Below are 14,806 nucleotides of genomic sequence, written 5' to 3' on the forward strand. Positions count from 1 at the left end.
TGGAGGGATTTCCTCTTACTTCCTGTTTTGGCTATGGGGCAGGAAGTGAAGGCAAATCTCCCCAATGGGACACAGATGGAAAAAATAAAACTGACGGGTTATAACCCTTCCTTACTAAAATAATTCTAAAATAAAATAAAAAGTTTTGGCTTTAGTCCTACTTTGAGTCATTGTGCTGTTTAGTGTTGGGTGAACGGTTCGGCCCGAGCATGAGTTTGGGCCAAACATTGGCTGTTCGCCCTGTTTGGGGAACACTCAAATTTGCAGGGTGCTAGGCGGGTGTTCGCCCCACCGAACGCCCTGCAATGGACTGTGAGCTGCACAATGCATTCTGCGCCCTGACCGGGCAAAGCTTTCCCCAATGAGGGCGCAGTAAAAGCTGTTTTTTAAGGAGCGGGGCTAGGAAGCCGGCCACAGGGTCCTTAACAACTGATGATTCATCAGCTGTCAATGGGCTTCCACGCTGACAGCTGAATTAAAAAAGAAAAAAACATTTGCCGGTAAAAGAAGTTATAAAAAAAACTGAAACAATAAAAATGAAAAATGTCTTTAAATATAGTGCCGGGGGGGGGGGGGGGTCCCCTTAGTCTGCATGTAAAGTGGTGTATCTGTAGCATGCATAGAAGATGCTGCAGCAAAAATTACACTTCTAAAGAAAAAAATAAAACAAGTCAAATCAAATTTAAATTGACTCACAGTTGCAATTGCTGACACCCAGCTACTGAAGAAAAAACAAAGAAAAAAAAACGACGTGGGGTCCTCCCCAAAATCCATACCAGACCCTGCAGTCCCAATATAAGTTGCTGATCGCCGCCATTACTAGTTTAAAAAGGAATAAATTAAAAATGCCAGTATATATCCCATAGTTTAAGACGCTATAATTTTTGCGCAAACCAATTAATATACGCTTAATGGGATTTTTGTTACCAAAAACATGTAGCAGAATACATATTGGCCTAAATTTATGAAGAAATTTGATTTTTTAATTGTATTTATTGCATATGTTTTATAGCAGAAAGTAAAAAATATAGTTTTTTCTTTAAATTGTTGATCTTGAAAGCTCTATTTGTGGGGGAAAAAAAGGGGCATACATTTTATTTGGGTACAGTGCTGCACGACCGCGCAATTGTCAGTTAAAGTAACGCAGTGGCGTATCGCACAAAACGGCCTGGTCAGGAAGGGGGGTAAAACCTGCAGAGGTCAAGTGATTAATAGATGTGCAGAAATAAAAAAATATATATATATATATATATATAAAACTTATCATGGGTTCTAGTTCATTCCAAAACTAAAAAAATACATATTTGGATGTGCATATACTCTAAGAACATTGATATTTTAATATGCCAATTGTCCTACCTTAATGCTTTTGGCCCAGTGTCCTTCTCATGTTGGAGTCATACGTTGTTCATTCTCTGTCTTCTCTTAGGACAACAGGAGGTTGGTGCTGTCACAAGCCTGCGGGTCTTTGAGAGCCAGAACACTATACGGGTGACGTGGGTTGGTGTTCAGGGAGCCACAGCCTACAGGGTTTCATGGACCCCCGAAGACGGTACAAATAATTGACCATATTTCTTATCGCTATGAAGCTGAAGTTTAATCTGTTTTTTATTTGCCTCCCCTGGTTCCTCCCTTCCCCTCATCAACATGTCAGCGAAGTTTTTGAGTAAAACTTTTTGTTTTCATTGCATCCCTTATTTTAGACCCGGTGATGTCATCACTGGGTCTCTGTGTTTTTCTATGCAATGTAGGCTGGGTTTGCAGGGTTGCTGTACATAGCTTCTGAAAGCATCACGACACCCTGTCTCAGTACTCCTCTCTTGTTGTATAGGAGGTCACCCAGAAGTGTCCTATGCAACAAAAAACAGGACAAGTTGAGCATTCGTACATGGGTGGGATGAATGCTCCTTACATTGGTGGTCAGTGGAAGAAAGACCGCTTTAAACTGGCAGTCAGAGGATAGAATGCTTCTTACTTTGGTGGTCAGTGGTTGAAGGAACCTCCTAGTGGTCAGTGCTAGAAGGACCCCCTTTTTTTGGGTGGTCAGTGGGAGAAAAATCCCTTGAGAATGGGAGAGGAGCCCCTTTACACTGGTCGTCAGAGGGAAGAATGCTCCTTACATTGGTGGTCAGTGGGAAGAATACTCCTTACATTGGTGGTCAGAAAGAAGAATGCTCCTTACATTGGTGATCAGTGGGAAGAATTCTCCTTACATTGGTGGTCAGTGAGAAGAATTCTCTGTACATTGGGGTCAGTGGGAAGAATTCTCTGTACATTGGGGACAGTGGAAAGAATGCTCCTTACATTGGTGATCAGAGGGAAGAATGTCCCTTACATTAGTGCTCAGAGGGAAGAATGATCCTTACATTGGTGGTCAGAAAGAAGAATGCTCCTTACATTGGTGATCAGTGGGAAGAATTCTCCTTACATTGGTGGTCAGTGAGAAGAATGCTCCTTACATTGGTGGTCAGTGGGAAGAATGCCCCTTACATTGCTGGTCAGTGAGAAGAATGCTCCTTACATTGGTGGCCAGAGGGAAGAATGCTCCTTACATTGGTGGTCAGTGAGAAGAAGTCTCCGTACATTGGGGTCAGTGGGAAGAATTCTCTGTACATTGGGGTCAGTGGGAAGAATTCTCTGTACATTGGGGACAGTGGAAAGATTGGTCCTTACTTTGGTGGTCAGTGGTAAAAGAACTGTCTTGCACTGGTAGTCAATGGCAGAAGAACCACCTTACATTGATGATGGACAGAAGAAGAGCTCATTTACACTGGTGGAAGGAAGAATGCTCATTATACTGGTGGACAGTGGGAAATAAACCCTCTTACATTGTTGGCCAGTGGTAGGTGGACCCCCTTGCATTAATGATCAGTGAGAGAAGGACCCCTTTACACTGGCGGTTAGAGGGAAGAATGCTCCTTACATTGGTGGTCAGTGAGAAAAGGACCTTCTCACACTAGCAGACAGTAGGAGAAGAATCAACTTACATAGGTGATCTGTGGGAGAAGTACAGAAGGAGGAAAAGCCCCCGTTCATTGGTGGTCAGTGGGAAGAATGTCCCCTTTACAGACAGCTAAAAAAGATGAGTAGTTACTTGTCTGAGAGGCAGAAGATGTTAATTACACAAGGACCCCCTAGCAACCTCCGATGGAACTCTAGGATTTCATGGAGCCCTTGTTGAGAAAAGTTGGTGTAGAGGGTGACAAGTGATCTCATGCCATTTTTTTAAATGCAGGGACCAAACAATGTCTCCATACTAAAATACCTGCCTGTTGCATCACTAGGTGGTCCGGAGCAAACCAGGGAGGTGCCAGGAAACACCAGTTCCTTTGAGCTGATCAACCTGACCCCAGGTGTGCGATACACTGTGAAGGTCACGGCACTGGTGGGCAACCGACAGGGGCAACCGGTCAGCACGAGTGTCACAACACGTAAGTAGTGTCCCCTCTCAGTGGAAACAGAAAAACAGAAACTCCATGACTTGGTAAAAGAGTAAAGAATTTCCCACATTTAACATAAAACATTTTGTTTGTGTCTTTTGCCCCGCTCAGCGGACATTCCCGATTTAAACCCCGTCAGAGACCTCCGGGTGATAGACGTAACACGCCAACGGGTAAGGCTGACATGGTCGGTAGTCCCTGGAAGTTCTGGCTATCGGATTTACTGGAGGCGGGTGGATGGTAAGGACATTTTTTCTTTAGCGTTTTAGAAAAAAAAAAAAAAATCAAGTTTGAACAAAAATATTTTACTGGCAGAACCGATTTAATCTCCCAAAATTACTTATTAGACAGGTGCAATTCGTTTCGTTCCGAATATCCAAATTAACGAAAACCCATAACAAACTTTTTTGAATATTCGTGGATTTGAATATTGGAAAATTTGTGAATTTAAAATTATCGAAAATGTGTGAATTTCGAATATTCAAAAATGTGTGAATTTCGAATATTCGAAAATTTGTGAATTTCAAATATTCGAAAATGTGTAAATTCAAAAAAATTTGTAAATTAAAAAAAAAAAATCAAAAATTTGAAAAAAATCGAAAATGTGAAAAAAAATCGTAAATTCAGAAAAAATCATAAATTCGAAAAAAATTGGAAATTCTGAAATTCGAAAAAAAAAATCGTAAATTAAAAAAAAAAAAATCGGAAGTACGGAAATTTGAAAAAAATCGGAAATTCGAAAACCCAAAAATTTGAAAATCTGAAATAATAACTAATTAACTAAATATAACTTAAATATTATTAGCTATTACATTATAGGTACTGGAATTTCCTTTCAAATTTGCCTGTTAGTGAACGTAACGAATATGAATCTATCCGAAGTTATGAATTATCCGAAATCTAAACAAATGGAACGTAACGAATTAATAATAATAAATAACAGTAATAATAATAAAAACATTTTATTATTAATATTATTATTATTTATTATTAATTTGCCCTGTTCCGTTTGCTTAGATGCGGCATTCGTTATTTCAGATAGTTCGTAACTTCCGATAAATTCATATTGGTTGCCTTCACTAACAGCCAAATTTGAAAGGAAATTCCAATACCTATAATAGTTAGTAATAGTTAAGTAATTATTAGTTAGTTATTATTTCAGATTTTCAAATTTTCAGGTTTTTGAATTTCCGATTTTTTTGAATTTCCGATTTTTTTTCAAATTTCCGAATTTCCGATTTTGTTTTCGAATTTTAGATTTTTTTCCAATTTCCGAATTTCAGACTTTTTTTTCGAATTTTGGAGTTTTTTTTATTGAATTTCAGATTTTTTTCGAATTTTTTCGAATTTATGAATTGCAATCATAAAGAATGACCCCAAAAAACCCCCCAAAAAACGAATGAAACGAAAAGGAACACATTTTTCGGCAGTGCACATGTCTGTTAACCTGGCAGGGTTAATGTGCAGATGATCTGATCTCCTAAACCCTAAAACTGGTTGGTGTCTACCCTGCTTCAAGGTAAACTGTGCGTTGGCTCACTGAGCTGCCGGCCCCAACATGTGCTTGCATGCACTTTATTTAGAGAGTCCTTCTCTTGGAAGAACATAATCATAAATACATTACAATGGACTATGTGACACACATCAGCACATCCTCAATGAAACTTGGCATATTCAGAGTTATATAATCATCTCATATAATCATAAGCGCCATCTAGTGGCCAAAATTCCCTTTTTCCCTGACTGCGGTATTTAAATACAAATACCACATTATGGCCACAAGGTGGCGCTTACAATCAGAATACAGCTAGTTTTGTTGGAGCTGTGTGAAAGTGGGTCACATTTGTTCAGCAAGCTTTTATAAATATGGTAGGTCCCTATGTGTTAGAGCGTCATCCTTAGAGCAAAAACCACTTGCATAGATTATAAACTTTTCTCCATTTATAAGCTCTGTAAATATTTCTTACAGGAGGTCCGGAAACGAGCCGATTGGTGTCCGGAGATGCCGCATTTTATGACCTTGACAACTTAATATCTGGTGCTCGCTATCAGTTTCGCGTAGCCTCATTATCTGGAAGCCAGGAAGGTGAAGCTGCAACTGCACAGGCAAACACCCGTAAGTCTGATGTCTAATTTTATGGCTTAGGTCCCATGCACACTGGGCATTTAGCATGGGGCTCTGGCATTTAGCAGTGCAGATGTCTTGCAATGCCCATAAGAAATACTTAACTGTAGCAGAAAAATTAAGTCATTTTAATGGGCTTCCGATAATAACATCGTATTTCCAAGAGAAGGGAGGAGAAGGGAGGAGAAGGGAAGAGAAGGGAGGAGAAGGGAGGAGAAGGGAAGAGAAGGGAGGAGTGGTGTGCTACAGCAATGCCTGGATGAAAAAGCCTGCCTGTTTAAGCTTGATTTGCTTGGGATGGTGGGAACCCCTCATAATAGTGGGTAACCCCTCATATAGGCACTTATAATGGGCACAGCAGGTGTGCAGACCAGGGAACTCAGCAGAGAGATGATAGGAACCTCGCGTAATGGACACAGCAGGTATACAGACCTGGAAAGTCAGCCAGGGGCGGCCCGTCCATTAAGGGTGCACGGGCACCATCCCCTCTATCCTTGCCACCCCCTATATGATTAATAGATGGATTCATGCATAGCATGAATCTATCACCGGCCACCACAGCCACCCCCTTATTAATGCATCCGGCCCCTTTCAGGACATCGGGCGCATAAATTACAGAGGCAGGGTTTTTCTTTTTTTTTTAGGCACCTGATTAGAGCCATAGGCTCTAATAGGCTTAAAAATAGGGTGGGCTTGTGGCGCAGAGCAATGTGCTCAGAGCCCACCCAAGTGTGTTAGAAAAGCAAATGAATAGTCGCTTTCTAACACTGAATCGCCTCTCTGCCAAACAGGAAGCGCGGTTCTGCTACTTGTTTCCCAATTGGCTGAAAGGACAGGCGACCCTTTTGGATGCCTAGGAGGAGGAGGGGGGATGCACGGCGGAAGCCGATGTGATTCACACCACAGGAGGAGGAAGAAAGCTGACGGACACGTTGCCCGCCCACTTCCTAGATGGGATAAGTGCGGGGCTTTGATGTCCCGACTGTCCTCCGGAGGGGAGGTAGGGGGGATGGCGCTGTTTGCCGCCCCCTAAAAGAAAAAAAACACCAGCCGCCACTGAAGTCAGCATAGGGATGGTGGGAACCCCTCATAATGGACACAGCAGGTGTACAGACCTGGGAACTCAGCATAGGGATGGCGGGAACCCCTCATAATGGGTACAGCAGATGTAGAGACCCAGGAACTCAGTGGAGAATTGGTGGGAACCCCTCATGATGGGTACAGCAGGTTACAGACACAGGAACTCAGCACAGGGAGGGTGGGAACCCCTCATGATGGGTACAGCAGGTGTACAGACTGTGGGAACCCCTCATGATGGGTACAGCAGGTGTACAGACTTGGGAACTCAGCACAGGTATGTTAGTACCCAGGTCAACCAGGACAAGTGTGAAGCTTTCTGGATGGGCGTGGAAGGTGAGAGCTTTGTTCTCCCAGATGACTTCCCGGAGCCCCAACATAAAGTTAGAGTTCTAGGCATTGATTTCGGCCCAGGTGACTATGGTCATGCAAATTGGGTGAACAGGCTGGAGAATGCCGATGCCAAGGTGGCAAAGTGGAAAGGTTGGCGGCTTTCCTTGAGGGAAAAGGTTGATCTGATCAAGACATACCTGATTCCGATTTTTCTGTATGTTAGTTTTGTTTGCATTTTGCCAGTTTCTCTCTATACCAGGATCTATAGTTGTTTCTTCCAGCTGTTATGGGGGAACAGAATAAACCTTGTCAAAAGGAATGTGACTTACCTTCCTAGGCGGGAGGGTGGTCTAGGGATGATCAACCCTGTAGTCTTTTTCTCTCTGATGTTTGTGAAGTACAATCTTGGTAACATGTTGGCAGAGAGACCGCCTGGGTGGGTTGGTATTTTCTAGTCCTGGTTTCGGCCCCTTCTGTGAGACTGGGAAAATGGAGGGCCAGTGAAATACCTGAGGGTCAAGCATGATAAGCTCCGGGCTTATATTGCCATGTGTTTGAAAATGCTTCGGCCGTGGCAATTAACAGCAGGAGAAGTCAGATCTCTTCTAAGGAAACTTCTTTCCTTGAGAAGCGGATCATGAGCTCTGCTTTTTGCGAACCACTGGCCTTAAAGGTTTGCCCAAGCCTGGTTTTGGGGGGTGGGTTTGCGATTGATTAATTTGGAGAGAATCCCAATGAAGTTTAGGGATCAGGCTTGGCTTGCCTTTCATGGAAAACTATATGTGAAGGGCAACTTGAAGTTTCTTTCCATGAGTGATCAGGGCTGCCCGAGAGTGGAGTGTGGTGGAGTCCATGGATCACTTTCTAGTTCAGTGCCCTTTTAATATAGAGGTGTACAAGAGGGTGGGGAGGGCTCTGAGTAGACCCTTCCTCCCCCATATGAGTTATGCAGAGTGCATGTATGGGGCATTCCAGACTCGTCGGGAATATGATTTGGAAACACTTTTTTTAGTTAGTCTAGCAGTCCATTATTTCACGTGGATTGCACTGTGTCAGGTATCCTTACGGAGTAAAATCCTCCCTGTCGAAGTGGTGATGCAGGACATTCTGGGTGAGGTTGGGAAGATTCAGGGTCTTGAAAAAGACAGGTGGCAACAGGAGGCCTGGATAAGAGTGTGGAGGAATATCAGGACTCTGTAGCTGCTGCCTGTTGATCTCGGGGTGTGCGGCTTTTCTTTGTATTCTTGTTTCACTCCCCTAGATTTTCAGATCAAATATATTTTTGATAAAAGGCTACATGCATGGTGACGTTTCTTAGTCTTGCTCTCTTGTAGGGATTATGTTGTGCGCAATTTGGTTTGCACCATTTATTATGTTCTTGTTTTGTATAGTCATATTCAACTATTTTGTAAATATGTTTTATTTATTTATTATGGTTTTATTGTATATAAGTTGTTGTTTGTAGGATTTTTCAATAAACAAAATTAACTCCTCATGATGGGTACAGCAGATCCTGGGAACTCAGCACAGGGATGGTGGGAATCTCTCATAATGGGTACAGCAGGTGTACAGACTTGGGAACTCAGCACAAAGATGGTGGGAACCCCTCATAATGGGCACAGCAGGTTACAGAGCTGGGAACTCAGCAAATAGATGGTGTAGATAGGTGTACAAACCCAAGAACTCACTCATAGATTATTGGGAGTCTCATAGATCTCATTAATAGAGTCTCCAGGAGGTAGAAGTAGCTGAGACTGTGTACAGGATAACATGAAATCTTCTAACTGATGACCCGTTTCTTGTACAGTTTGTGGAAATGGAAGGTTGGACATTGTCTTCTTGGTGCACACCACACAGGACAACCAGTTTAATGAAGAGGCAATTAAACAATTCCTTTCTCGAGTGATCTCCTCAGTTGGACCTCTTGGATCAAATGCCACCCAGGTAACTTGGTAGCTGACATTTTACAAGATAATGTGGAAGAGAAGTGCAGCACTCAAAATTAATCTTAAAGTTAACTGAAATATATATATGAAATAGTGTACATATACATGAAAAAGTGCACACAGATGGTCCGAGAATGAACTCAAGACAATACAAACAGTCTATAAATATATATGTATAAATTTATATAAGTAAACTCTAAAATATACAAGTGTAATAAACGAAGAATAAAAATGATACACTGAAGGTCATATCACCAAAAATGTGCAAATAGGAGTTATGTGAAAAATGTCCAATAATAATATCCAAAGAGAAGGGGTACAAGTCATTAATGTTTGGAAAGGTGAACCAAACAATAAATTATAAATATCCAAAACGTGATTCAAAATAACTGACACTTGAACTGGGTAACAGTGTGACATGGAAAAACGTGCGCAAACTTAATGATAAGTGATCCACCACCAGAGAGTCAAAAGGCTTACCGGAACGATTGAACCCAAGTGGGTGTACACCCAATGGGTCAATCAGGCTTGTAGGGCTACACACCCAAGGGGAACTGTTACACGGAACACGACCTCCAACCAGAAGACCAACTCCAACAGTGGCATGGATCGTTTCTCCAATGGGATACATTTATGAAAAGGAAGTAGGTACATAGTGTAATTCCTTTTAAATCAGAAGTAATTTATTAATAAAAAAGGAGGAAATAGACTCACATTTTAGTTGATAAAAAAGCGCTTAGAATAAAACTTCCTTTCCCTGCTCATTAAAATGCTAAGGAAATAGTTTAATAAAATCTCTCCATCTTTCTTCCATACAGGCAGTCCCCGAGTTACGAACGGGTTAGGGACTGCCGGTTTGTTCTTAAGTCAGAAATGTACGTAAGTCGGAAGTGTATGCGCAGAACGGCAAAATCGTCGTTTTCCGATGCTTTCCGATGTTCTGTCAAGTAGCCGCGCATGCGCAGACGTCATTTTCTGATGTTTTCCGAGGTGCCCGCCGTCAAAGTGGCCGCGAATGCGCAGAACGGCACGCTGCCTCCCGTTCGTACATAGAGTCGTTCGCAAGTCGGAGGTTCGTAACTGGGGGACTGCCTGTACCTTATTTTAGACCCAGAGATGTCATTTTGGTCTCCACATTTCTCTATGCAATGCAGGCAGATCATGGTTGGTCAAGCACCCTGCTGGTCAGCAGGGTGCTGTACATGGGCTGGCTCTTGGGAGGAGTTATTCAAATATCAAAATGCCTTGATGGGCGGAGTGGGCGTTCCTAAGCAGGCTGCATTAGCATGCAAAGTGCAATAGGCAATGTCCACATGGGATGCTGAGCCTCTATGATTGAAGGAACCAAAACCCAAAGAATGAAAGCAGTAGGCCAAAGACAATCAGGCCTGGGAGGAAAGATCTAGAGATGATGCTGATGTCCTCCAGCCAGGGAATGAGGCGGGCTCTAGATGACTTGCTGCAGCTTCTAATGCACATTGTGAGAAGCTTGCAATGTAGTGAAATCAGTATAAGCAGTTTTAGTACAGGAGAGGAGCCTACACAACTGTGCAAGACTGAAGGGAATCTTTTTTTAGATCTTCTTTGGAATCTGCAGATTTCTTGTACAGTGGAACCTTGGTTTACGAGTAGCGCGGTTAACGAGCGTTTTTTTAAAAACGAGCAACTATTTTTTTTTAATTCTGACTCGGTTTGCGAGTGTTGTCTCACAAAACGAGCAGAATTCAAGCTAATGGGGTGTGCAGTACCTCATTTGGCCAGAGGTGCGGGGGCACCGGTGACACTCGGAACGGTTCGGAGCCGTTGGGAAATACTCGGAAGCACTCAGAAATACTCCGTTCCCGAGTGTTTCCGAGCCTTTCCAAGGCTTTCCGAGTTCAGCTGAGCTGTCCCCGAGTATTTCCAATGCTGTCCGGCGACCCCCCACCTCTGGTCACATTTGGTATTGCATGAAATAGAAGTCACTGCATAACGAATTATTTTCGTTTCCATTGACTTCTATGGGGAAACTCGCTTAGATATGCAAGTGCTTTGAATTACAAGTATTCTCCTGGAACGGATTATGTTCGTAATCCAAGGTTCCACTGTATTTTTTTTTTTTGGAAACAATCATATAGCACCACCTAGAGGTTTTCCTTATTAATACAACTCTTAGATTTCTTTCCTGCATCAAGCTATTGATAAGGTTGAAGCTTGTCCTGTCACTTGCTGGCTGTGTTTTTCTATATCGTCTTCGTTTATGGTCTATAAAATTGTTCCAATCTGTTGTGTGTCATTATTTTCTATAGGTGTCTGTGGGCTCTTACAGTTTCCGACAGAGGGCCTCTGTGCTACTGAACAGATCCAGCGAGCTCAGAACAGTCCTACAGCAAGTCCAAAACATCCCTTTTACCGATCCAAGTGGAACTGCTATCGGTAAGAAGTAGCCAAAAAAAAGTTACAGAAGCAACTTAAATGTAAACCCAACATTTCATATTCCTGATATGCATAGCTTTCAACTGTCCCGGATTTTAAGGGACTGTCCCTGATTTGGAGCAAAGTCCCTCTGTCCCGCATTCCGCCTCATTTGTCCCTCATTTTGGTCTGATCTATACAGCTGTATATAAAATGTACTTTTTATCTTTCAAAAAGTTTCCCAGTGCCAAACACTTCATCCAATTTCTAAATTGCTGCATTTGTAAATTCCACAAGCCAATATAAAGGAATAGTAGTGGTAAGAAAAAAAACACTTGTGGGTTTAACTAATCATTTTTGCATGTACAATTCTCATTTAAAGGGGGGGGGGGGTGTCCTATGTTTACATACTTTTGCTAGTAGATGTCCCTCTTGTATGAGAAAGTCTCCTGTTCTCTTTGTATGGCTTCCTTTTGTGTGAAACCCCCGGTGTTCCTGCCAGTCCCTCTTTGTTCTCAGTAAATCAACCCCTGTGTGTCTTCTCAGATAGTGGAGGAGGAAGCGGTGATGGATCAGTAATCTGTATAGAAAGTGACAGTGTGTGCAGTGGTGGCCCGTCCACTGGGGGCACTGCCCCTTCTATCCTTGCCACCCCCTATTTGAATAATGCATCGATTCATGCATAGCATGAATCTATCCATGGCCGCCACAGCCACCCCCTATTCAGTTGTCGGGCGCCTGAATTACAGTGGCAGGGGTGTTTTTTTGAAGCACCTTTTTTGAAGCACCTGATTAGAGCCAGAGGCTCTAATAGCATTCAAAATGGGGTGGACTCGGAGCTCAAAGCATTGCACCATGACCCCACCCAGGTGTTATAACAGTGAATAAACATGCTCTGCTGTAACACTGATCCTCAATCCGGCCAATCAGAAGTGGGTGTGAGACCCGTTTTGTGATTGGCCGAAAAGAGAAGACTCCCGATTGGCCGAAAAGAGAAGACTCCCGATTGGCCACCGAGAAGGAGGGAGGAAACAGAAGCCACCGCTGCCGTGGAGACCCATGAAGAGCAGGGGAATGGAAGGCCGCTGCCGAGCATGGGAAGCAAGCCGCGATGGGGTAAGTGAAACTGACCGCCCCACCGACCGACAGGGGGGGGGGGGCGGCAAACAGTACGCCACCGACACCCCCCACCCCAAAAAAAAAAATTCCACCGGCCGCCACTAAGTGTGTGTCTTATCAGAGAGTAGTGGAACAAGCCATGCTGGATCAGTAAACTGTATATAAGGTTATACAGATGTGCTTTGGAGCGCTTAGTGCAGGGGTCTCAAACTGGCGGCCCTCCAGCTGTTGTGGAACTACAAGTCCCATCATTTCTCTGCCTGTGGGAGTCATGCTTGTAAATGTCAGCCTTGCAATGCCTCATGGGACTTGTAGTCCCGCAACAGCTGGAGGGACGCCAGTTTGAAACCTCTGGCTTAGTGCAACTTCTGGGGGGGTGTCAATATAAAACAAACAGAGCTTAAAAAAGTTCAGGGAAAAAGTTATAAAAGCAATATATAGTCCAGTGGGCTACTCCAGCTAGACCTGTATACAGGTTCAGGCTAGGGCGTCACGTCAGTGTAGGCATATAAGAAAAAAAGGGAAGGCGCACCGACCTTGTGCATTACCAAAAACAATTTTAATAGAGCTAAAAACAGCAATGGTTAAAGGCGTTAGCCACCTTGCAATACCGTCTGGACCACTGGGAACTTCGATCCGATCACACTGTTACTTTTAATTTTATAGCTTAGGGATCAACCACCACTTACTTTTCCTAAGAAGTCACAATGTGTAGATTCTTGTTTTATGCACGGTACTAAGACTTATGCCCCGTACACACGATCTGACCTTCCGACAACCAAATTGTGGATTTTTGTTCGAAGGATGTTGGCTCCAACTTGTCTTGCATACACACGGTCACACAAATGTTGGCCAACAATTACGAACGTAGTGACGTACAAGACTACATTCTGAACTCTAGTTTTACAAGACCGAGAGCTTCTGGCTCGTACTTGATTCCGAGCATGGGCGTAGCATAAGGGGTTGCAGGGGTCACAATCGTAACCCCACCCCTAGCTCCAGGGGGGCCCTGCAGCCTCCCTATCATGTTATCATATCCTCCACAAAGTCCAGCTCCGATCTGCCGAAGGGTGTCACAGCCACGCTTCAGTACTGGGCTTCCACTTTGCCTTCCACGGTCCACACCCCTCCGTTCTCATTGGCTGGGGACAAGCTGTGAGCCATTTCCTGAATGGAGAGTGGGTGAGAATGGGTGAGAACAGCCCAGGGGCCAGGTCAACTTTTGCATCGGGGCCTACAAGCTTCAAGCTACGCCTCTGATTCCGAGCATGTGTGGACGTTTGTCCGATGGACTTGTGTATACACGATCGGAAAGTCCCACAACAAAAATTTGTTGGCGGAAAATTTGAGAACCTGCTAGCCAACATTTGTTGGCGGAAAGCCCGCCAACAAATGTTCGATGGAGCATACACATGGTCGGACCTACCGCCAACAAGCTCACATCCAACATTTGTTGTCGGAAAATCGTGTGTACGGGGCATTATTTTTTCCATGGGAGAGATCGGTTCTGTATTTAGTCTTATTATTCAGTATTACACATATTGCCATGTATTGATGTTAGCTGTTATTCCATGTGGAACATGTATCCGTTATTTCTGTACCTTACATTTAATCTCCAGGTGGAGCCATAGACTTTGCCAGGAACTATCTGTTCTCCCCGGTTTATGGGAGAAGACAGAACGTGCCCGGGGTTTTGGTACTCTTGGCGGATGGACCATCCTCAGATGACGTGTCGCAGGCATCGAACGCTATCAAGGCTGCCGGTAAGGAATTTAATATTACCTAAAAACGCCTGTTTTCACCTTTGTTTCATCTATTAAGAAGTCTTCTGCTGTTCTCCTAAAAAATGACACAAACACTTATCCAATACCAAGTCATGGGCACTTTCTGTTTCAGTTTTTTGTTATCTATGTATGGGTTCCCTGTGTAGGACATTAACAATCAATTCCCAACAAGTAGATGCAGATTTGGAAACTCATCCTACTGTACCCACTCTTAGAACAGAATTTATTTAATTTAAGTTTAGTAGGAAGACAAGTGCGGTGGTTATACACCTTCAAGTCAAATTTGGAAACTGCCTCCTGCAGTTGGTTGTCAAGAACGTTACTTCAAGGCAAAGCAAAAATGTTTGTTTGCATTAATGGTGGCCCCACCAGCTCTATATGCTTGCCTTCCCTTTGCTCCCCACTACTATGTTCAGCTGTGTGTAGTGCAGAGAAAGGCCCCATTCACATGGGGCGATTACATGCGCCTATGCAGAGCCATTTTAAACCAGCACGGGGATGCACAGGTGGTCTGTGCATCCCAGTGCCAGCTGTCCCATTCATGTCTATTGGAACACAGTGACTGCATAGACACAGCCGCTCTGTCCC

The 14,806-nt window shown here is 43.5% G+C and overlaps 1 protein-coding gene across 1 annotated transcript in view; it reads left to right on the forward strand.

Moving 5' to 3' along the window:
- Positions 1 to 14,806, forward strand: part of COL7A1 (collagen type VII alpha 1 chain) — a 294,025-nt gene that overhangs the window by 130,196 nt on the left and 149,023 nt on the right. The window contains exons 23-29 of the mRNA XM_073591887.1: positions 1,430 to 1,552; positions 3,285 to 3,431; positions 3,552 to 3,680; positions 5,410 to 5,556; positions 8,783 to 8,919; positions 11,210 to 11,336; positions 14,054 to 14,197. Of these exons, the coding sequence (XP_073447988.1) occupies positions 1,430 to 1,552; positions 3,285 to 3,431; positions 3,552 to 3,680; positions 5,410 to 5,556; positions 8,783 to 8,919; positions 11,210 to 11,336; positions 14,054 to 14,197 (954 nt within the window). The remainder of the gene's footprint in view (positions 1 to 1,429; positions 1,553 to 3,284; positions 3,432 to 3,551; positions 3,681 to 5,409; positions 5,557 to 8,782; positions 8,920 to 11,209; positions 11,337 to 14,053; positions 14,198 to 14,806) is intronic.

Source organism: Aquarana catesbeiana, linkage group LG07 (assembly GCF_042186555.1).
Source record: "Aquarana catesbeiana isolate 2022-GZ linkage group LG07, ASM4218655v1, whole genome shotgun sequence".
NCBI lineage: Eukaryota > Metazoa > Chordata > Amphibia > Anura > Ranidae > Aquarana > Aquarana catesbeiana.